Source organism: Pseudorasbora parva, chromosome 4, assembly GCF_024679245.1.
Source record: "Pseudorasbora parva isolate DD20220531a chromosome 4, ASM2467924v1, whole genome shotgun sequence".
Taxonomy (NCBI): Eukaryota; Metazoa; Chordata; class Actinopteri; order Cypriniformes; family Gobionidae; genus Pseudorasbora; species Pseudorasbora parva.
Genome location: NC_090175.1, coordinates 48827281 through 48850603, shown reverse-complemented (window position 1 = coordinate 48850603; position 23323 = coordinate 48827281). Strand labels below are relative to the sequence as shown.

General features: G+C 35.4%; 1 protein-coding gene across 1 annotated transcript; it reads right to left on the bottom strand.

Moving 5' to 3' along the window:
* Nucleotides 1-4035: 4035 nt before the first annotated feature.
* On the bottom strand, nt 4036-23111 carry gaa2 (alpha glucosidase 2). The gene is made up of 20 exons (XM_067442105.1): nt 22976-23111; nt 19207-19836; nt 16360-16505; nt 16008-16173; nt 15125-15221; nt 14804-14923; nt 14570-14688; nt 13695-13826; nt 12687-12797; nt 12050-12163; nt 11859-11943; nt 11665-11782; nt 10812-10945; nt 10566-10717; nt 10127-10275; nt 9798-9939; nt 9605-9703; nt 8196-8360; nt 6717-6863; nt 4036-5232 (listed from the first exon to the last, which is right to left on the bottom strand). The coding sequence occupies exons 2-20, from the start codon at nt 19825-19827 to the stop codon at nt 5170-5172; spliced, it is 2880 nt and encodes a 959-aa protein (XP_067298206.1). The 5' UTR covers nt 19828-19836; nt 22976-23111; the 3' UTR covers nt 4036-5169.
* Nucleotides 23112-23323: the final 212 nt, after the last annotated feature.

The following is a 23323-nucleotide window of genomic DNA, read 5'->3' as shown; positions in this document are numbered from 1 at the left end:
GTTATGACGTCTTCATGGGTGGAGTTTAAGGTAAGCGTTTTTCTATTTTTTTGTATAAACCAACTTTAGAATTTGACTCTATTACATTTTTTTATTATCAAAATGTGCTTCAGTCTTTTTGAAAGAGGATGAATGAGTTATTTGTTCGTGAAGAAGGCATAGTTCACCCCCAAATTTTGTCATTATTTACAGTTGATGGCACACATATAGGAAAATACTATGGGTTCCGTCAAGTCTATTACTAGATTTAAATGTGGTTTGGTGTATTTAAACAGTCCTAAATAATTGCTGGTAGCAGCCCACACATAGGCCTACTTGTGTTTTAATTGGAATAAAGAGGAAACAAGAAATCTATTGTTGGCCAGAAATGCTGAGATTGCATGCCAAGAGATGTTGAAAACTCATTAAAAGACCAAGTGATATGAATAAACCATTTTCCAAAAACTCTTGCACTGTGTATGTATTTGTGTGATAAAATGTTTCTGCCTCCCCAAAGCCCTGTTGGCTACCTTTACCTAAACATGGTGACAGAATGAAACTGACTTATTCATGGTATAATGTCACTTTTTTGGCAGCTAGGAGTAAAGCAAGGCAATGAAAGAGTGAAAATGAAACATCTGGAAGCTGTTATCTCTGAAGCCCTCAATGTACACAGAGAATGAGGGGGAGTATGTGATACTGTTATTGTTTTCTTCTAGGCTAAAATGAATGCCATTATGTTTTTAAAGCCAAAATAAACATTTCATTCTGAGAGAAAAATCATGGGGATGATTTCCAATTAGCATATTAAACTGGAATTACACAGACAATGCATGTGAATTATATCTGCTGTGAAGTAAATTAAGCAACATTCCAGAATTAGTGTTTGTTGTGCATTCATTTTTATTATTATACATTTGATAGGTTTGTTTTCTTGCATGAGTAAACTTGCTAAATGCAGTCAGTGCTGAAATTAGGTTCTTCACACCATCAAAAACAAGCATAATTGTTGGAACTTTGTACATTTTACATATATGGTCCATGTTAGCTAATATTTGACATAAATTGTCATTGACTTTTTAACATGATTTACAGATATACTGTACCGTTCAAAAGTTTGGAGTCAGTAAGACATTTTATATTGTTTGGTCAAAAGCAACAAGTACTGCACAGTTAAGTAGCACACACACACACACACACACACACACACACACACACACACGCACGCACGCACGCACGCACGCACGCACGCACGCACACATGCAAAAGCTGAAAAAGAAATTGATATATCAGTATATTAGAAAGATTTCTGAAGGATCATGTGACACTGAAGGCTGGAGTAATGATGCTGAACATTCAGCTTTGCATCACAGGAATAAATTACATTCTAAACTGTTAAAATAGAAAATTGTTATTTGACATTGTAATATTTCACAATATTGTGTTTTTTACTGCATTTATTATTAAATAAATGCAGCCTTGGTGAGCACAAGAGACTTCTTTCAACTACAACAACAAAAAATATATCTTACAACCCCATATTCATGAACAGTAATGTAAATGCACTGCGCAGTAATAAGACTGTAAATAACCAAAAAGGAGTGTCATATTTTGTATCTGAGTGTCATTTAATACTGCGGGACATAAAGCCTCCCGCTAAAGGGTCTCTTTTATTTTACTTTAAACCGTCCTCTTGATGTTTTCTCACTGCAGAATGGGAATGGAGTGGATAATGACTAGATCGCTTTGACACGTTTCATATTCATCATTAACTTGTCAAAAACAAATTTGCACTGTAGTAATTATGACCATTATCTTGGTTTGCAGTTTTTTGTCATGTTTTAAAGGACATTATGATGGCTATTTTGTTAATAATGGAAATCTTTTGTCAAAGCCCATGTGTTCATAATTGTGTTGGACCTTTGGATAACATACTATTCTACATTCTGGATTTTTAAATGTTTAATTCTTTTAAATTAATTAACAATCAAGAAATTAAAGTTCTGTCCCATACTTAATTCCTTGTTTGTCCCCTTTTTCTTTCTTTTTGCCTTTATTTCTTTCAGCTTGCATTGGGCCATACCGCAACATGGCTTTCAACCTGCTGTCATATCACACTGGATGTGGAAGCAAAAGTCTGGCTTTGATCTTCAAACAGGTCTTGTGTCTGTGTGAGATGAAAGGTGAAGGTTTAGACGTGCAGATACGTTCCCCGAGGAAGCTAGGATTGACTATCAGCTCTGGGTTTACAACAATACTTCTTAACAACAAGAACAAAAAAAATGTTTATTAAATGGATTCAAAGAAAAATCTCAGAGTCTGTAATTGCTTTCATGCTCTGGTTTGTTAACGTTAACTAATGTGATGGTTAGTTTAAAAAGTAAAAAAAAAAAAAAAAAACCTTCAAATTTGAATTTATTTTCTGATATCATATAACTTTATAATACTAGAAAAATACACTATATTGCCTAAAGTACTGGGACACCCCTCCAAATCATTGAATTCAAGTGTTCCAATCACTTCAGTGGCCAAAGGTGTGTCAAATCAAGCAAGCAGATGCTTCTACAAACATTTGTGAAAGAATGGGTCGCTCTCAGGAGCTCAGTCATTTCAAGAGTGATCCCGTGATAGGTTGCCACCTGTGCAATTAGCCCATTCGTGAAAATTTCCTCTACCAAATATTCTACGGTTAACTGTTAGTGGTTTTACAAAGTGGAAGCAATTGGGAAACAACAGCAACTCAGCCACGCAGTGGTAGGCCATGTAAAATCACAGAGCGGGGTCAGCGCATGCTGAGGTGCACAGTGTGCAGAAGTCGCCAACTTTCTGCAGAGTCAATAGCAGACCTCCAAACTTTGTGTGGCTTTCAGATTAGTTTTGGTTTCCATGGCCCAGCAGCTTCATTTAAGCCTTACATCACCAAGTGCAATGTAAAGTGTCAGATGCACTGGTGTAAAGCATGCTGCCACTTGACTCTAGAGCAGTGGAGACATGTTCTCTGAGTGAAGAATCACGCTTCTCTGTCTGGCAATCTGATGGACGAGTCTGGGTTTGGCGGTTGTCAGGAGAATTGTAATTGCCTGACTGCATTGTGCCAAGTGCAAATTTAGGTGGAGGGGGGTTATGGTGTAGTTGGTTTTCAGATGTTGGGCTTGGCCCCTTAGTTCCAGTGAAAGGAACTTTTAATGCTTCAGCATACCAAGATATTTTTGACAAATTTCATGCTCCCAACTTTGTGGGGACAGTTTGGGAATGTCCCTTTCCTGTTCCAACAGGACTGCACACCAGTGCACAAAGCAGAGTCCATTAAGACATGGATGAGCGAGTTTGGTGTGGATGAACTTGACTGGACAGAGTCCTGACCTGAACCTGACAGAACACCTTTGAGATGAATTAGAGCGGAGACTGTGATCCAGTCCTTCTCGTCCAACATCAGTGCCTGACCTCACAAATGCACTTCTAGAAGAATGGTCAAAATTCCCATAAACACACTCCTAAACCTTGTGGAAAGCCTTCAAGGAAAACATGAAGCTGTTATAGCTGCAAAGGGTGGGCCAACTCCATATTAAACCCTTCAAATTAAAAATGGGACGCCACTGAAGTTCATATGCATGTAAAGGCAGGAACCCCAAAACTTTTGGCAATATAGTGTACCTGACTTTTCCTCAGGGCTCGGAGTCTGCACTGAGCTGAGAAAAGCCATTTCCTATAACAACGTGAAGGAAGTGCCTCCAAATTCACTTTCATGTAGCAATAACCTGGCCACACATAACTATAGCTCTGACTGCAAGACATAAAAAATAATCAGGTTTGTTAGGTTCGGTAAAGGATGCTTCTTTTTATTTCAGAGTACATGCTGTCGCTTGAAAGTTCATGCTGGACATGAAGACCAATGGAAGTAAATGATAAAATAAAGCACAAATTGCCTTTTATTCAAATATTTGTGTTTTATAATAGTTGTGTTTAACATGTTGCTAAGGTATTCTGGATGGTTTCTATGGTGTTTCTTTGCGATTTGCATATCACTGTCTCAAATCAAAAGAAAAAACACATGAGAACACTTTGAGTTTTTATTGCACACTACCCTGTATGTCCCCTGAAACTCTGTACAGCAGTTTGTTCAAGGTAATTTAAGAAAAGTAGCCCTAAAATGCTTGTTCACTCATAGATATATCTTTTAGATGCAGTTTTAGGAGCACACCTCTATACATTTGAAAAGTTCTAAAGCAGCCCAGTGTTTTCGAACAGAGGGTTTTATACATTCACAGTAAAGCCACTGCATGTTGAATCACAGCTTTGATGAAATATAAGGCACAATGTTATGCTATAAATGGTAATGTCGACAGCATGTGATAGCAGTTTACAAATACTGCACAATTATGCCTCTTTAAGATGAATACTGTACAGTGATTTACTTCATAATTTTTCATGGTTTTACATTTTAGAATTACACACTTTGGGAATTAAAACGATGTTAATTACCAGCCTGTCAGTAAATGGAAATAATGCTTGCTAACTAAAGCTTAAACATGCATTTCTGCAGCCTCAGAATGTCCTGAACTGTGCAAACATGCTTGTAAACAATATATACACATGTGCGATTCACAACAATATCAACATAATTTGAAAAAAAAAAAACAGCTAAAAGGTCAGACAGGATCACTCTTTAATTTGCTGTTGTTTTTGCTCTGTTCTGTTGGTCCACCGGATCACTACAAAAAGATTTGCTTTAAGATCTGCTCAAATTAATTTTGAACTTACCTATGTTTTGATGGCATGGCCTTTTTTTAAGATGAGCTTAAAAATTAAGATGAGCTTTATTCACAACTAAAAGGTTTTAAAACAGAAGAATAATCTTTCTGATCTAGAAACAATATCAGCAATAACAGGCAGTAGTAAATGCAACATCATAGGTAAAAATATCTAACCATTCATAAGATCAAACAAATGATTTAATCAAAATACACAGAATACTTCCCTTCGGTTTTTCTTCCTCTGAGTGCAACTGACCACTGCTGTGCTGGGTCAATAATGAAGAGTACACTTAAAAGTGCACATGAGAAATTCAGCATACAATCAATAATCTGTCATATCCTCTCTGGTTCATATTTGATGTCAGGCTGGAACCAGAACCAGCACTGTCCAAGTACTGAGCTCATAATGATTTCAGCAGCAATTTGAAATTCATGTTTACATCCAACTGATAGTGAAGTTATGACTGAGGTTCAGACCCAAGTCTGTTACTGTCAGCACCTAGACAGACACAAGACAATAAACAAACATTTCTTTAAGGCCTTTACCTGAATTTTTTGCCATTTTTCACATTCAAAATATCATTGTTGACACCCCTGCTAACTGAATCTTGATCTTTTTTTCTCCAACCTAGATATTTTGACCTAGATCAGAGGTCCTCGAATTGTGGACTGCGCTCTGGTTTGGGACCCTGGTTTGGTTCCAAACCGACTGTGAGACATAATGACAAATGGTAGCACCATTTTACCGTTTCTACAGTTTAAAGTGAGCAGCATGCCAAAACAACGGTGCAGTGCACACCACACACGCTCAGGGTCGTTTAAGATCTTTTATGGATGTTTCCGACGAGAATACTTTTAAAATGATCATTTTAATGTTTGGGTGAATTAATCCTTTAAGAGCTGCAGATGATCTGATTATTTAAACAACAATATCAGAAACACAGCGAACAGCAAAATAGATGAACAGTTCTAAAACGCTGCAGAAAACAATAATGCAGAAAATACAATTATTTTGTCATACATACCGTATGCAACTATTGTCTTTTTCGTAGTTTTTAATCAACATCTACATATAGCATCAGTTTGTGCAGAATTATTAGGCATGTTGATTTCCGGATCATATATTTTTTCCCCAGGCACATTTTAGGTATTTTAATATTTTTTAAGTTAAAACTCCTTTAGTTCATTTTATCTGTAAAAGAAAACATGCCTCATAACTCTGCACACCTGAAGGCGTTTTTCATTTCCATCCTTCATGAACAATTTTATATCACTTTATATAATAAACTAAATTAATAGTAGTTATTAATAGTAATGTGGTGTGGAATTAGTAAGATGCTCCTTTGAAAAAATATCAGAAAATCAACGTGCCTAATACATTCTGAACACACTGCATTAATCAGCATTTTAAGATGTTATAATTGGTGAAATGATTCATAGATGACAAAGAAAACTTTTGATATTTCTTGTTAACTTTGTGTTTCTGCTCTCAGTGAGGGTGTTTTATGTACAGTGTTTGTTTGTTTTTAGTAGATACTTATATTAAGCAAAATATAAAAATGGTCCAGACTTTAAAAGGAAAATCCTTAACCCCCATTCAGTATATTTTTTTTAGGTCACAGTCTTTGGCCATACATATGCATTTAAATTTAAAAAATAATAATAGCCGTATAAAACACCTGATCTTACATTTTAATATTCATATCTAATTGGGCTTGATGAATCGACACCACTGCTGTGGCTCTGAGGGCACAATAAACTCATCTTGTTTAAAGAAAAAAAGTCCAAAATAGTCAAAGTACTACTGCCTCCCAGATGGAAATTTATAACCATTCCAAAAAAAAATACTGTCCAGACCTCCGCTAGGAAGGAAATATATGAAGATGTCTTGGAACTTTGAGTGTCCCTGACCTAGATATTTTAAGTCTTTAATATTGTTTTTAGGAAGCTAATGCATTTACAAACATATTAAAAGCATATTACCTGATTGTCACGGTAAGTGAACGCTGCTTCTTGTGAATTCACCGTTACGTTTTCTGGCTCTGCCGTCACTCCATAAAAGGAAACAGTTTCCACAGTGATGTAAGTAGCCTCCACATGATTATGCAGCACCTCTGATGTCATTGAGTTCTGAAGAACATTAATAAAGATCATTATTATATACAAGTAATTGGCAGCATGATTGTTTACACATATATGAACAAGCAAGTGATGCATTAAAGGGGTGATGAATTGAGAAATCAACGTTCCCTTGAGCTTTTTAGATATAAAAGGTCATGGTAATATAAGAATATCCTGTACATTTCAGAGCTGAAACTTTTTTAGTTAACAAAAAAAGCTTTTATAGACATCAGGCCCAGAAAACGATCATGTTCGCATTTTGACGTCATCTAGTGGGGAAACATCGCCTCTACAGAATAATAAGCATGTGTAATTCAGTAGCCCCGCCCACCGACTCATCGGATCAGCAGCAATAAAAACGCAGAAGAAGATAGCAAGATATTGTGGAACAGTCGCTACATATAAGCTTCCTTTGGATCCTAATATTAGGAATGTGTGATACTACTTCATTTATCTTTAATGAAGTTCCAGCTCATGTGGGGAGACATTGTATGCGTGTTCGCTTCATTTCACTGCGGAATCGTTTGTACACAAGTCTCAGGTCGAGCTGGATTAGCAGACACAGTGTTGTGACTTCTATATTGGATCCGACAGGAATGGTGCAACAAACTTATGTGAGTAAAACGTCTTTTTTAATATGTAATAGTAGTCCCGGCGGTGTTTGTTTTTCAGACAGGCTACCAAAACGGACGCCCGTCAGCAGGCCGCTGAATCTCAAAGTGAAATAATATTCCTTTCTTGATCGGGGCATGCGCATGTGTGTGTGTGCGCATAGTTTGCGCTTATATCCACCGATCGGGCAGGCCAAGTAATACAAAAATAATATTTCAATTAATCGTGGTTGGATGAGAAATAAATCATTGTGTTTGTTTGATAAAGAGAGAATCTTTCCGGTTGTCGCTTTCAAAACAATCCCTCAGGGGAGACGGGGGACTGACAGAAATATGCAAATCTTATCCAATCTTAGCTGTGGGCGTTTACTTTCAAGTCTCCAGTGCGTCACCCCTATCAAAACCCAGCCTTCAGAAGAGACCCTCAAAACCAGTGTAAAAAATAGCCTATTACATATTCAGTTATGATGTTTTTGAATGTAAAAACCACATGGACGTCATTAGTTGACCTATATATTTTATATATATATATATAAAAACTTTTTTATATTATATATAAAAACAGAGTATTTATTGAGAACACTTGATTACATGATCACATAAAATGTGAGAAGCAGGTGAGTAGATAAGCTTTTATAACATGCCCAGTATGAGGATCTAATGAAAGCTTACTGAAAGTAATGTATTGTGGTGTGGTGCAGTAAAGGTGACCGGTTTCTGTTTTCTGTACCTTTTCTATTGTGAAATAGATGTAAGCGTACTGATCAGTCTCAAATGAGTCAAGGGTCTCTCCGTCATCCCAATACAAATCACCCTTGGCCAGACCGTCCTCACTCAGACTTGCAATTAGATGAAGAGGTTGACCACTGCTCACCCACAACGTGGTGTTCGGTCTCTGAAACACAAACATATAGAACACAATTCAAATAAACATGCACACAGATCAGTGGACGGCCCTCTACTACTAGTAGAGTATGTCGGAAATTGAGAGAGAGTCCCTTAAAATCTGGACATAATCTGGATTTTATTAATAAAAAAATAATAATGTATTTATAAATGACCTACAAATCAAACAAAGACTGCCTTAGTGGGTAATTAAATGTATATATACAGTAGGGGTCAAACGGTTGGAATAATTACGATTTTTGTATGTTTTTGATGTCTCATGCTCACCAGGTCTGCATTTTATATACAGTAAAACAGTAATATTGTGAAATATGACAATTAAAAAATATATTTAATTTTAGACTTTTAAATGTAATTTATTTCGGTGCTGACAAAGCTGAATTGTCAGCATCATTACTCCAGTCTTCAGTGACACATGATCCTTCAGAAATCATTCTAATATGATGATTTGCAGCTCAAGAAATATTTCTTATCATTATCAATGTTAAAAACAGGTGCTGGTTAATTATTTTTCACCGCAGCATTCGGGGAATTTGTGATCTTCTGCCTATCTTGATTTCTGAGAAACACTGCCACTCTGAGAGGCTTTTTTTATATCCAATCATGTTACCAAATGATCTAATAAGTTGCAAATTGGTTCTCCAGCTGTTCCTTATATAGGTACATTTAAATTTTACGGCCTCTTATTGCTACCTTTCCCAACATTTTTGGAATGTGTAGCTCTCATGAAATCAAAAATGAGCCAATATTTGGCATGACATTTCAAAATGTCTCACTTTCAAAATTTGCTGTGTTATCTATATTCTATTTTGAAAAAAATATAAGTTTAGGAGATTTGTAAATTACTGCATTGTTTTTTATTCACAAATTGTACAGTGTCCCAACTTTTTTGGAATCTAGTCTGTATATAATATGGTAATGTGCGGCAATAATAATTCATAATAACTGAGCGCTAAATCAGCATATTTGAAACATTTAAAAATATTTTCAAATAGAAAACAGTTATTTTAAAATGTTATAATATAAATCACAATATTACAGTTTTTAATGTATATGTTAGAATAAACTTTAAATAAATTGTTTTTTTTGTAGTAAATGGAGAAAACCTCCTTAACAGGAAATGTATTTATTATATATAAAACCTAGATTATATTTATAAATAATTACATATAAATGACTGGTCTCCATTAACTGAAACACAATAATGTATGAACATATATATATCTTTTTCACCTGTGTAGGTATGATGGAACCCTCTCTGAGATGCAGGTTAATTTTGTCCATTGGAGCCTGAAGTTTGATCTCTTCTCCTTTGCTTACCAGTGAGTCACCCTGTATGTGACAAACAAATATGAATGTTGTACGAGACTACAAAGTAAAAGAATTGTGAATTTCTAAAAGGTTTTCTAGAGTGGATGTGACTTACAGTGTGGAAATCGTACCAGAGACCTTTAGGGAAATATCCTACAACATAATCTCGTCCTGCCTCCAAAACCGGTGTGACCAGCAAACTCTTTCCCCATAGGAACTGTTTATCTATCCCATATGTCTTCTCATCAGTAGGGAACCTAAAACACAGCCCACATTATATGCAAAGAAGTCAATTAAAGTGGACACATAATATGTGCCTGGATCTGTATCTGGATACTTCACTAAAAATAATAATTGTGATCCGTTGCTGCTAGAGTTAACTCTAAGGTTTGGAGTAAACTATTCCTTTAAGAATTGCAATACAATCACATGCATTTATCTTACTGAAAGAGCAGTGGTGTGGCGACTGTGTGTCCACTGATGTGTGCGTGATGGAAGAGTGTGTAGAGATGTGGGAACAGGGAATAACGGAGAAGGATGGCTTCTTTCATTGCTGTACGAGCTGCAGGGCTGAATGCAGTTGGTTCCTGATCCTGTTGTGAAATGACAAAACTGTTAATCCATCAGAGTCTTGTCTTTGGGATGCAGATAAAAAGCATTATAAAAACAGAACAATTGTACTGACAAAACAACAGGCAGATAGGTAGCTAATCATATAAACAGACAAAATGCCAAGACTTCTGAAAAACAATAAGATAAAAACACTAGAGCAGATCCTCTAAAGCAGCATGTAGTGTTGTGACCAGCAGCAGCTGTAGATTTTTCTGTAGTATAAAGCTAAAGTAAACAGTTACAGAGTTTGGTTAGATAGAAGAAAGTTCACCTGTTCATCTATGGAGTTGTGGTTTCTTGTAAAGGGGTAGAAAGCTCCAAGCTGGGTCCATCGGACACACAGTTCTTCTGTAGTGCTGCCCCCAAAGCCACAGATGTCAGCCCCAATAAGAGGAATGCCCAAGATGTTAAACGTCAGCATACCTGAGAAAAAAGTAAAGAAAACGGTTAGTGAGGCTGTTGTAAATACAACAGTATTTGGGACTAACTGACCTGAGCAGAGAGTGTGCGTTTATACCTGGTATAGATGTGGCCAGATCTTTCCATTGGCTCCTGTTGTCTCCGAGCCAGTGGCCCGAATACCTGCCCTGACTGGGATACGTAGAGCGGGAAATGACGAAGGGACGCTTCCCTGTGATCTTCCTCAAAGCACTGAGAGAGACAAATGGACATGATCCTCAACCGTTTGATAAACAGAGAGACTCATTAAATTGATCAAAGTGGAATTTATAGTCACAAAGATTTCTATTTCTAACATTCTACTCAAATAATCTTTCATGGTTTCCACAAATGTATTTAGCAGCACAACTGTTTTCAACATAAATCATAAATCAGAATATTCAAATGATTTCTAAAGAAACTTATGACACTGAAGACTAGAGTAATTCCATTACAGAAATAAATTACATATAAATATATATTGAAATAGAAAACGGTTATGTAAATTGTATTAATAGTTCACAATATAACTTTTTGTCTGTCAAATAAATGCAGCCTTAATGAGCAAAATTGAAAATTCTGCATTACTATTACAGGAAGCCTAGGTGAGCCTTATATATATATATATATATATATATATATATATATATATATATATATATATATATATATATATATATATATATATATATATATATATATATATATATATATATATATATATATATATATATATATATATATATATATACACACACATACATACATACACACACACACACACATACTGTATATACACATAAAAGACTATATATATATATATATATATATATATATATATATATATATATATATATATATATATATATTTTAATTGATCTCTAACTTCTGAAAAGTATTATATGTATATATTTTAGTGTGATTTTGTGTACCTCTCAGTGGCCTTAGCTTCCATGAGTCCATACAGACTGTGTATGTTGTAGTGAGACGAGATTTTCTGACGTGCAGATGCACACACAGTCTTGGCCTTTAATGTACCACCAAGAATACCTACAGCAGACAATACGATGTCATATTGTTGGAAGAAAAACATAGCATGAATAATGTAAAGCTAACGCATGGATACCTGGTGTGTAGGGAGGATTGTCCAGTTCATTCTCTAGACAACCATTCAGTGATCCATCAAAGAAATTAGACGGCTCATTCATATCCTTGAAAAAGAAGAGTATATTGGGCATATTAAAAAGCAAGATCAATGCTTAGCTAAATACAAATAATGAACCATCAAACAAGGAATAATACAAATGCACAACATACAATCCACACGCCATCAAACGGCACTTTATCATGGAATCTCTGCAGATTCTGGTACCACCATTCATGCGTGTCTGCATTGGAGAAATCTGGAAAAGCAGTAAGTCCTGGCCAGACCTTAGAAACAAGCAAAAAAAATCTGCAGTCAAATCACATTTAATATTTTTAATTACTACACTTTAACTAAATCTACTGATTGTAGAAACTTTTACTCGAGTCATCATCACCCATGATTAATTTATTCCACATCCAATAAGGCATGAAATTACTGTAGAAAAGTCAGTAGTATTCATCTGGACATGTGATGAAGAATAAAAACAGTAGCCAACTTACTATAAAAAAGACTTACTATTCAAAGAATCCTGAAAATTATATATTTTTTTCAATTAAGCAGCACAACTAAGCACCAAAATTAGAATGATTTCTGAAGGATCATGTATCACTAAAGACTAGTAATGATCAAAATTCAGCTTTGCATCACAGGAATAAATTGCATTTTAAAATATATTCAAAATAGAAAGCTGTTATTTTAAATTGGAATAATATTTAACTATCACTTTTTCTGTATTTTTGATCAAATAAATGCAAACTAAGGGAGCATAAGTGAATTCTAAAAGACAACAACAAAAAAACATTGTACCTTCCCAATAAGGACGTCTCCATTCGAGTCATTGATGAAAACGCCCCTCTTCTTCCCCTCATCAAACGGCCAGTAGGAGCCAGACGGCTGAGAGCTACTGATGCCGGGATCCTGATGAGGAAGTGCAAAAGAGAAACACACAAACTACAGTTTAAATCAAGAACACTTTAGCTAAATCCACAGTGACGCATCCAAATGCTTTAGTGAGGGTTTCAACTGCCGTCATGTGAAACATTCAGTTGCCAAATCTGCCTCATGACTGTCAGTGTGATTCTAATCCAACACAAAAGAGACAAGAGCCGAATGAGGAAGTGTTACATGGATGTTTAATAAACCCACAGAACATAGAAGTTCGTGTCATTTAGATTTTTAGTTAATTAGCTCTCTGCAAATAAATCTATTGACAGTCCTGCCACATGGAACATGTATTAATGGCATTGCACATCAAAACAAATTATTTATTTTTTTTGGACCAAAATGTATTTTCAATGCTTCAAGAGATTTTAATTAACTAACTGATGTCACATTTGGACTACTTTGATGATGTTTTTATTCCCTTTCTGGACATGGACAGTGTATACACTTGCATACACTCTCAGACTAAATATAAAATATCTTAAACTGTGTTCTGAAGATGAACGGAGGTCTTACGGGTGTGGGACGACATTAGGATGAGTCATTAATGTCATACATTTCATTTTTGGGTGAACTAACCCTTTAAATATGATTGTCAATCTAGAAACTTTACAGTATACTTAGCAGCATGAAAAACTGAAGTTGTATTCATATTGGTAATGGATAATAAAGCAAGAGAAGAACCTCCCTTTATAATCACTAAGTACCATCATTTTTTTCTTCTTCTATTGACTGATACCGGTAATACCGGTACGTTTGACAACCCTAGTGTGAAATAAGTTCCCTTATCCCCTTCCAGATCATTTAGGTATCCTAGCAGAATAACCTAAGGTGTAGTTCATACATAGTCAATCAAAATGTGGGTGTTTGTACCAGAATCATGACGTAATGTTGATCATGTCTGTGAAGGTCTTTCACAAGGTCAGGTAGGGTGGAAAAGTTCATAGGATCATAAGTAAAGTCTAGAGCACGATCCATGTAGTCAATGTCATTCCACTGAACGTCCTGAAAGATAGGAAGAAAAAAAATGAAATTTTTGCTATTTGCTTTGTATAATTTGCAGTAAGTCATTTTGCTAAATGCAAAATGCTAAGTCATTGTTTTTCTGTGGTTTCTTATAAAATCAGAAATCACACTTCTATTTGCGTGTCAAAGGATGCAACTTTCACTAGATTTCAAAAGTGCTGTTTTAATGCCATTTAATGTAAAAAAAAAAAAAAAAAAACATTGTTTAAAAAATAAGATCAATAAATTATATGTAAAGCTTATTTGGATATCACAAAATTATCTGAAAAAGGGACATTTCTTCTGCTGAGTTTATTATTAAGAATTTTTCCTTTCATTTTTAGTACTTTTGTTGTGGTTTTTAATTTTTAATATTTTTTTAAATATTTTTTAATCTTTATTTTATTTTTATGCAAGTTTGTTTTATTTAATTTATTTGCCAAGGCAACATTTCTAAAATTCATTCAAGTTTAATTTATAAGATTTATCTCGATTTCAATGACCGTAAACAAAAAATAAATAGATTTAGTTTAGTTTAACAATAGCACTGATAGAGACAGATATATGTTTATGGCATGTGTTTTGCACAATCATTTTCTGTGCTGAAATATTTTCTATTGAGATGTCTATTGAAAGTGCAGCAGGAGATTTCAAATTCTAATACAACATTAAACATTTGACTATAAACCATAATCACCTACACCAAACCAATAATTCATGAAAATATCTAACAGCTATAGTACCTGAGGTATCCCATAATTCCGCATTTCTCTCACAACATTCCAGGTTTTGTTGCTAGACTTGTAGCCCCATCGGCAGAGATGATAGCCCAGAGCCCAGTAGATGGGCATTGCAGGCTTACCTGAAGTAAAAAAACAACAACAACAAAACAAGAGAGGATAAAATCATTAGTTAGTCACCTTTTAATTCGTCCTGTCAAACTGGCAAATCAAATATTGCTTATGATGCTTGCTGACCTATAACATCCAGGTACTGTCCAATCACAGAGATAGGATCTGGGCCCATGAAAATGTAAAAGTCAAAGATTCCACCAATCATACGCCAGGTGAGAGCAGGTGCAGGCTGCAGAACCACATCTGCATGACAGATTATTTACACACGTTAATGCAAAGTTGAGACAGTTAAGACTTAGAAAAATGTGCTAAGGTATTTACAGTAACAGTTTTCTGGATTGACAGCATTCTAATATCATACGTTTTGACATCCAATCAATTGAGAATCAATATATTTTTCTAATAAATGGCTGTTTTAACAAAGAATTCATGTGATGAACCCACCCATTGCATTGCTGTTGAGCATGAAAAACCCATGAGCCATTCCATCAGATTCCACGGAAAGATAAAAGGGATGGACGCCATAGAGGTTGGTCAGCTCCTGAAAGAACAAGTAAAGAAGTACAGAAAAGAAAGTGCAATATAAAATATGTAATTATCTATGGTGTTTGCACGTTGCAATGGATTAAGTCATTATTTTGATTTTTTTTGCACACAAAAACTATTCTCGTTACTTCGTAAAATTCTTGTACAGCCACTGTAGTGAGATGGACTTTGTAATGTCATCTTTAGTGCCTTTTATGGGTCTTGTGAGTGGGTCAGTGGAAATGTACTGAATGCCAATGGAGGCCTTTCTGAAGCCTCTCAGCCATCAGCTTTCAACAAAAATATCTTCATTTGTGTTCAGAAGATGAACGAAGGCGTTACGGGTGTCCAACGACATGAGGGTGAGTAATTAATGAAATAATTTTCATTTTTGGGGTGAACTAATCCTTTAAGGGGCCATGTAATATTGTTTTTTACAAAATACACCCTGATAGGGTGATCAGAACCCCGATGTGAAGTGGAGGTCATTATTTGGCCACTATCATGCTTATTAAATAAACTAATTTCAAATGCTGATTTGAGTTTAAAGTGTACGAGTTGAAAGCTTCAAGCTTCCATGAAGAAAAACGGTCCATTACAACAGAAATGAATGCAAGCAAAATCCAATAAGACTAGCAACAAGTTGACCACAGCAACAAAATTACAATATTAATTTATTTTGGCTAATATGCAATCCAAGCTACTTTTCCTATAGACTAGATAAAGGGCCAATGATGTTCTAAACCTTTGTTTTCAGTTTTAAAGTCCTAATTATATAGGAAAACAAAAGTCATGTTGTTACCATGGGTGGAACATCTCGAGCCCACATGGTGAGTGTGTTCCACTGGACGTCATGCAGAAAGTTGGAGCGATGTTCACCCAGTCCATATATGAAACGTGACGGTAATGACGTGGACATCTGCAGGAACTGATCCGCATAGAAGAGAGGAGCTATGGATGTGTTCAGCCTAAACGGCATGTGAACATGCATGTTAATAACTTAATAATAATACAGAGACATGTCATACATTAGATCTTTATACAAGAGTTTTCTGGTTATCATCATCACAATGGTAAAAGAAACTAAATCAATGATTTTTCAGTTTAAAGGCAGGTCTGTTTTCTCCAGCGAGTTGACAATAAACAGCACTTACAGCACAGTTCCTGTCTGCGTTCTCTTGACAATCAGCCCGAAAGGTTCTTTGATGAAGTCTACGGTGTAAGAAGGATTTGGTGCTCTTTTCTCAACCACAGGAACATCTATAGGCACCTCGTACCTCTTTTCAGACGGGTCTGTTATCTATATGAGACAATTGAATATTGTAAAACAACAGATAACATCTTTAGACCAAAACGTTATTATCAATATTTATGGCTATTATTAGCTGTTATTTATTGTCACGTTAAGACTGATAGATAAATGCTTGGTCTTAAATTCTATAACAGGGTATATACAGCAATCCTTAAGTTAAATTTACTACTTTTTAATACCTTTTTTACTACCTTCAGAATATTTTTCAAAACCATCACGACCCTGAATTGCAAGTGTTAATCAGCGACCTTTCTATTATTTACACAGATTTGGACATATATAACATACAAAAAATATTAGATTTAGAATCGACAGCAGGAGGAAATCTGTTATCAGTTATCATTCAGACACAGTAAAATACATCTCAACATTCACAAAGGTTGGTGAAGGAGAATAAATTACTGCATACACATCTGATTTCAATTAATAATTGGTAATTCAGCAATTAAATGATTTAGTTTTTTTTTCCAGCAACAAAACCTGAGCCAAATATTACATTTCTATAACTGTGATAAGTTGTTGAATTAAACAAAATACTAAAAGCTAGTCAATCGATTAAAAACTTGAACTAGATTAATCACACATTTTTTTCTGTGATTAATCGCAATAAAAAAAGTTTTTGTACGTTTTTAATAAAATTTTTAATATAATAATTTCACAGTTAATCAAATTAATGTAGAAACAACATAAAGACAGTATATTTTAAATACTTGTTTAAATGGCATCTTTTTATGAATGAAGGCCAGTATTACTGATCTTAATACAGATACTGATTTATTTTATTTTTACATTCATTATTAGGCTTCAAAAATATAACAGTTTTTAATTTAAGTAAACTTAAAACAATGCTAACATAAACCCATAATAAATGTCATGTTTACTCCCGCCCTTCCTGTCTTAACAGTTAGGAAATATACAGAAATTTAATACAGTTATCAAAGTTATATGCAGTCTGCACTGCATAAACTATAAATTAAATAGTTAATCCTTATTAAAGCTACAAAAGTTATTTAGTCAAGAGCAGCGAGTCATTTTCTCTGTTCCCTTTGTTCTTTAACTTTACTGACAGGAAGCTTTATTGGCTGCTGTCCCTTTAAGAGCAGACAGACACGCGGATCTCACTGTCTGTGGATCGCGCCTCATTCTCTCACAACTCTTTTTGTTCATTTTAGACTTTATATAAATCGTTTAAGATTGCTCTTATGAGGACAGTCGTTGAAGATATGCCTTGAAGCAAGTCTAAAATAAAACGTAAGCCAGCCCCTTCTGTTGAGCGCGCTGTGCTCTGAGAGGATGCCGAACGACCGCTGAATATGACGTCAGCATCAAACACACGCCGAGACGGAGACCAAAGATCTTTGATTATGTGCCCAGATATGCTAAAGCCCATATTTAAACAAACTAACGCGAACGCAGATATAATTTAAATCAGAATAGGACACCTGATAGTCAAAAAAAATAATACCTAATTTGGAAAAAAATAATACCTCTGAGACCACATTTAACACTTTTAATGGCCTTAAATTTGACAATTTTGATTTATCACTTTTTAATACTTTTTAAAACCCCGCGGACACCCTGTATAATATGTTGTCTAAATAAATTAAAAGTAAAACAGTAACATTTTAAATCATTGATTTTGAACGCTACAAGTGAAAATGGGTATTATACTTATAATCCAGACTATAATATACACTATGAATAATGGATATTACTTTTGAGATTTGCCAAATATTACATTTAACAGTGTAATGAATTATTAGTACTTGAAGATTAATTTAGGTGACAGTTAAATAGATTAAATAACCAATAACTGACTAGTGACTACACATAAATACATTACCGTTCAAAAGTTTATTTTGAATAAATTAATACTTTAGCAAGTATACCTCACATTGACAAGTTACAGAAAAGACATTAATATTACAAAAGATAATGTATGTGTATGACTATGAATTTAAATATACTTATATTGTTACTTATAATACTTATAATTTTATTTTCAAATGGTGTTCTTCTAAACTTTTAATTAATCAAAGATTTCTGGGGATATCACTTGTTTCACAAAAATATCAAGCTGTGATGAGAATAAGAAGAAATATTTCTCAAGCAGCAAATCATCACATTAGAATGATTTCTGAAGGATCATGTGACAATGAAGACTGGAGGAATGATGCTGAAACCAGCTTTGCCATCATAGGAACAAATTATATTGTACAATGTTTAAAAATTAAAATAGTTATTTTAAAATGCAATATTTCACAATATTTCCTTTTAACAATATTTTGGTCAAAGAAATGCTGCCTTGGTGAGCATGAGAGACTTCTTTCAAAAACATTAAAATCTTTTATTGACCCCAAATTTTAGAATGGATTAAAAATGACAATTATTAAATATAACATTTTTAAATTATTATAAATAAACAGTTATTAAATGAATTACAATTATTCATTAAAACCAAACGATCTGTTAGCACTATATTGAGCATCGCTTTTTTTTGTCAGATCTTTAACTGCATTTTGGTCTGTAAGTGATATGAATACTAACATATAATTACACCATTGAAATTCACTTTATTTTGAAGACGAATAAAGTATTTAGGACTTCAATGTCAACATTAATAACTGAATAATTTTGAGAGATCACAAGCATAAAGAGCCAGTAACATGAAGACCCAAAGTGCTCTCACCTTCACACGCAGCCTGTTGTCTTCCTCATACAGCACTTCCAGCTGTAGTGCATCTATGTCTTTTGGATAATATGTCTTATTGTTCCGGAGCAGTTTTCCCACCTTCCCCATCTCGGTGTCAACAACAGACACCAACTCGTAAGATGGATAGTCAGGTGTGTAGAAACACCACGGCACGCCATTCCGCCCCGATGTCTTAGCCTGTGACTTCTGTATGAAGCAGCAGTTTCGAGCATGGCACATCTCCTCCGTAACCACCACGCCTCTCTCTGGATAACAGTCAAACCTCCAGGCTTCTGGAATCTTCGAGCAGGACTGTGGCTGCAGCCATGACCCGTTCGGACTCTTAGCCATAGCGGGGGGAGGGAGTCTATGGGGATCTGTAGAGGGTGGATTATGAAACCAAAATATAGTCCCAAGCAGCCAGACACCAGAGAGAACCACTATAAGTCCTCCAAGGGTCAGCAGGGCAACGGTGATGGAGCAGCGAGGGTTCTGGGGCAGCAGGGGCATTTCTGGGTCAACATCCTTCCCATCGGTGTCCGTTGACTCCTCAGGATCTAATAACGCGGCTCCAGAGAAATGAACCTCCTCAGGGGTGAGTCTCTTGTACGACACCATTTCAAACGTCTGAGGATAAATAAAGGTAAAAAGAAAATAAAAGACAATTAACGCTGTATGCCAAGGTAAAAACATCCCTAACTGTAAGAACTATCCCTTTAACTACATTAGTTAACAGGAACTAACAATAAAAAACACTTCTAGACCATTTATTAATCTTAGTTACATATCCTTATATATTATTAAAATCAAAGGTTGTTTCTGTTAGATTTTTAATGAACCCGAAATAAGAACTCACAATGAACAGTTGTATTTTTAGAACTAATGTTAACATTTACAAATATTTATAAATACTACATCAAATGTACTGCTCATTGTTAATCGATGCATTACCTAACAAAGTACTTGCAGCGCACCTAAAGGGACATGGTGATGGAGGAAAAATGATGTTAGTGCTTTTGCGTTCTCGTGCAAATGTTTTGCGTTCCCCCAAGAAACTTAGCATGTGCTAATTTTTTAGTTCTTTGTGAATGAATGCAAAGCGCCTTGGGGAAAAGTGAATGCAAAAATGTTGCAAGCAAATGCAAAAGTTTAAATAGATTTTTGTTCTCTCATCTCAAATGTCACTTAAGGGGTCTGTAAAGGGTTACCAAAAACTTTATTGCATTCCACCCTTTTCGGGCAACCTCTTAAAGCATAATAGCATTATGGCCTGACTTATCCAGCAAATGCATTTTATTTTTGGTTATTGCATTGCTTAAGACTGTCCTGCGAAAAATGTATCAAAAACTTTCTTCAGTGGTTCACAAAAGAGAAATTCTGCATAGCATACTTTGTAACATATTTTCTTTTGCAATGAATGAGGACTGCAGCTTTCAAACTTTAAAAAAAGAGAAAAAGCATCATAAAACTAACATAAAACTAGTCCAAATCATGAATCATGCTCTAAATTTCAAATCTTCTGAATCCATGTGCTTTGTTGCAAAATGACTGAAATGTAAAGGCGATGATACATGGGCCAACTTTTTGAAGAAGCATGTGTAGGCAGGTTGGAACGGGGGGAGAAAAGTGTCAGGTCTTTTGTGTGATAAAAGTGTACCAGCAAGAATGAATGGCAAGCTGTACAGAACAGTAGTGAGACCAGCGATGTTATATGGTTTGGAGAGTTGCACTGAGGAAAAGACAGGAGGAAGAGCTAGAGGTAGCAGAGCTGAAGATGTTGAGGTTCTCTTTGGGAGTGACGAGGATGGATAGGACCAGGAATGAGTACATCAGAGGGACAGCACATGTGAGATGTTTTGGAGACAAAGTTAGAGAGGCCAGGTTGAGGTTGGACATGTTCAGAGGAGGGAGAGTGAATATATCGGTAAAAGGATGCTGAGGTTAGAGCTGCCAGGCAGGAGGTCAGGAGGAAGACCAAAGAGGAGGTTTATTGATGTAGTGAAGGAGGACATGAAGGTGAGAGAGAAGAGGTCTGAGAGAAGAGGATACAGAGGATAGGACTAGATGGAGGGAGATGATTCGCTGTGGCGACCCCTGAAGGGAACAGCCGAAAGAAAAAGAACAAGTTGCCAAGCGATGTTGCATGGGCAAAAAAAAAAATTACCTGTGTGTCATACCCTTAAGGGAACTAGTCAATTGCCCTAATAAGTTGCCCAGTGTCTCACCTGGCTGCCCGTTGATGGCATCATTGCCCAGCAATATTGCTCAAAAAGGTGCCCCTTCTATCACCCCCTTAAGCCTTCCCCTCAACTGAGGTTGTTTTATTGAGCTGTCTAACTAATATAAGTGCTTGGAATGGTTCTATTATTTTGTATAACTAGCAATTTGTACATCCATTTGCACATACTGCAAAATGGAGGATGGTGACAGCAGATACACTGAAAGGACAGGAAGACAGCCAATCCCATATTTAAAGTATACTCCTATATAATTACATTTAGCATTTCATTAATAATTATTCGTTTAAAATGTATGAAAGTATACACAATATACTATATATATTCTGTATGAGATTAGAACAATCAGTTATTTTACTGTAAAAAAAAGCAAAACAAAATTCCAAGCATCAGCAGTTTTGGCCTCTGTAGGGCACAGCTCTAAGGACACGCTATATCTGCCAACATTAAGTCCGAAGAGGTGAACACTTTCTTAAGGGCATACAGCTGCAGATATTAGGAAGAACTACTAAGGGAAGTGGCTATTGGGAGAGGAAATGAGACCAAATGTCATACTCTACCTCTTCTGTAAGATTCATTTTCTTTGCACAAAATGAAAAAGCAAGCATGCAAAAACCAAGTTACATGTTGAAATCATAAAACATGTTTTAAATGAAGAACATTTGAGTGAAATTTTCCCAGGTATACTATTCTCTCTCTGTCTAGTTTTTAAATGCACTGTTGTCCAGAACTGCCATGCAGGGAGTTTACAACTTTCTGTCAAGTTCCAAACAGAATGTACTTTTAAAGTAAAATACTTTAAAATATATTTTAATGCAATGAATTATAAATGTGTGTTGTAACTGGAGTGAGCATTAGCTTTAGATTGACAAGCCTACTCTATGCTTTTTTACAAGAAACAACATTTCAGATATGAGGTCAGGTCATAGGTCAGAGTCCAATATAACAGAGCGTAGCACTAGCACTAGCAACATACAAACACATGCCTTCAAATATTATACAGATCATGTGTGACATTGCGTGAGATGTAGCTGCAATAATACTAACAAAACGTACCATGACACTACGTTTTGCTTTCATAAACAAATAAACATTTTTCTAAACACCATGGATTTTGTTTGCTTTTTTCCATGCAACTCTGCCATGCAATTAATATTGTATAAACGTTTAAAACGTAACATGTTTGTAGCACATAATCTCAGTACTAAGGTTATAAGGGATAAATATATTATTTTAAGTCCAAATATCTACAGATAAAAAAACACAGGTCGTGTAAAAGTCAAACAGGCAAACAAGAAAAGCTGAACTATATAATATGAATCTTTTAGGAAAGAGATCGATAAAGCTAACGTTAACGTGTATCGATGTTATTGGTTTGCCATGCGACATTTCAAATGAATTCACTTCGTTAAAATGGCACAGAACACTATATACGTGACATTGTTGCACATTATGAACAAGCCGAAGCTCGCATGAAGCATCAAACAACACAGGCTACAAGAGAAAAATGCACATTTAAATTAACTTACTTCTTGTGCAGTCGGATTTTGCAGGGTTTAATGTCTGACACAATACATTACATCTGTGGATATCATATGGTTTATTGCGCTTAAATGTCACGGGTGTTTCATGTCTTACGAAGTTAGTGTTTCTGCGTGTCCTACAACAGACAGTATTTGGAAATCTGATTCGTTTAGCATATCGGCTCCTTTAAACGGCTCGGTACAGTGAACGAGCGCTGTAAACGATTCACTGATTCACTTGAGTCGTCACTCAAAAACTCCCTATGCCCCCCGCATTTTTTTCATTTGATCTTTTATGAGTTGCTGTTCTTTCAAATATCGTATTTTCGTTTTCCAGTTTGACACCTACTCACC

Coding starts and splice junctions, on each gene's coding strand:
- gaa2 (XM_067442105.1), bottom strand. CDS start 19,827: ATGGTGTCGTACAAGAGACTCACCCCTGAGGAGGTTCATTTCTCTGGA. Junction 14,924..15,124: donor GCTCAACAGCAATGCAATGG/GTGGGTTCATCA, acceptor TCTGTCATGCAG/ATGTGGTTCTGCAGCCTGCA. Junction 13,827..14,569: donor GGAATTATGGGATACCTCAG/GTACTATAGCTG, acceptor CCTATCTTTCAG/GACGTTCAGTGGAATGACAT.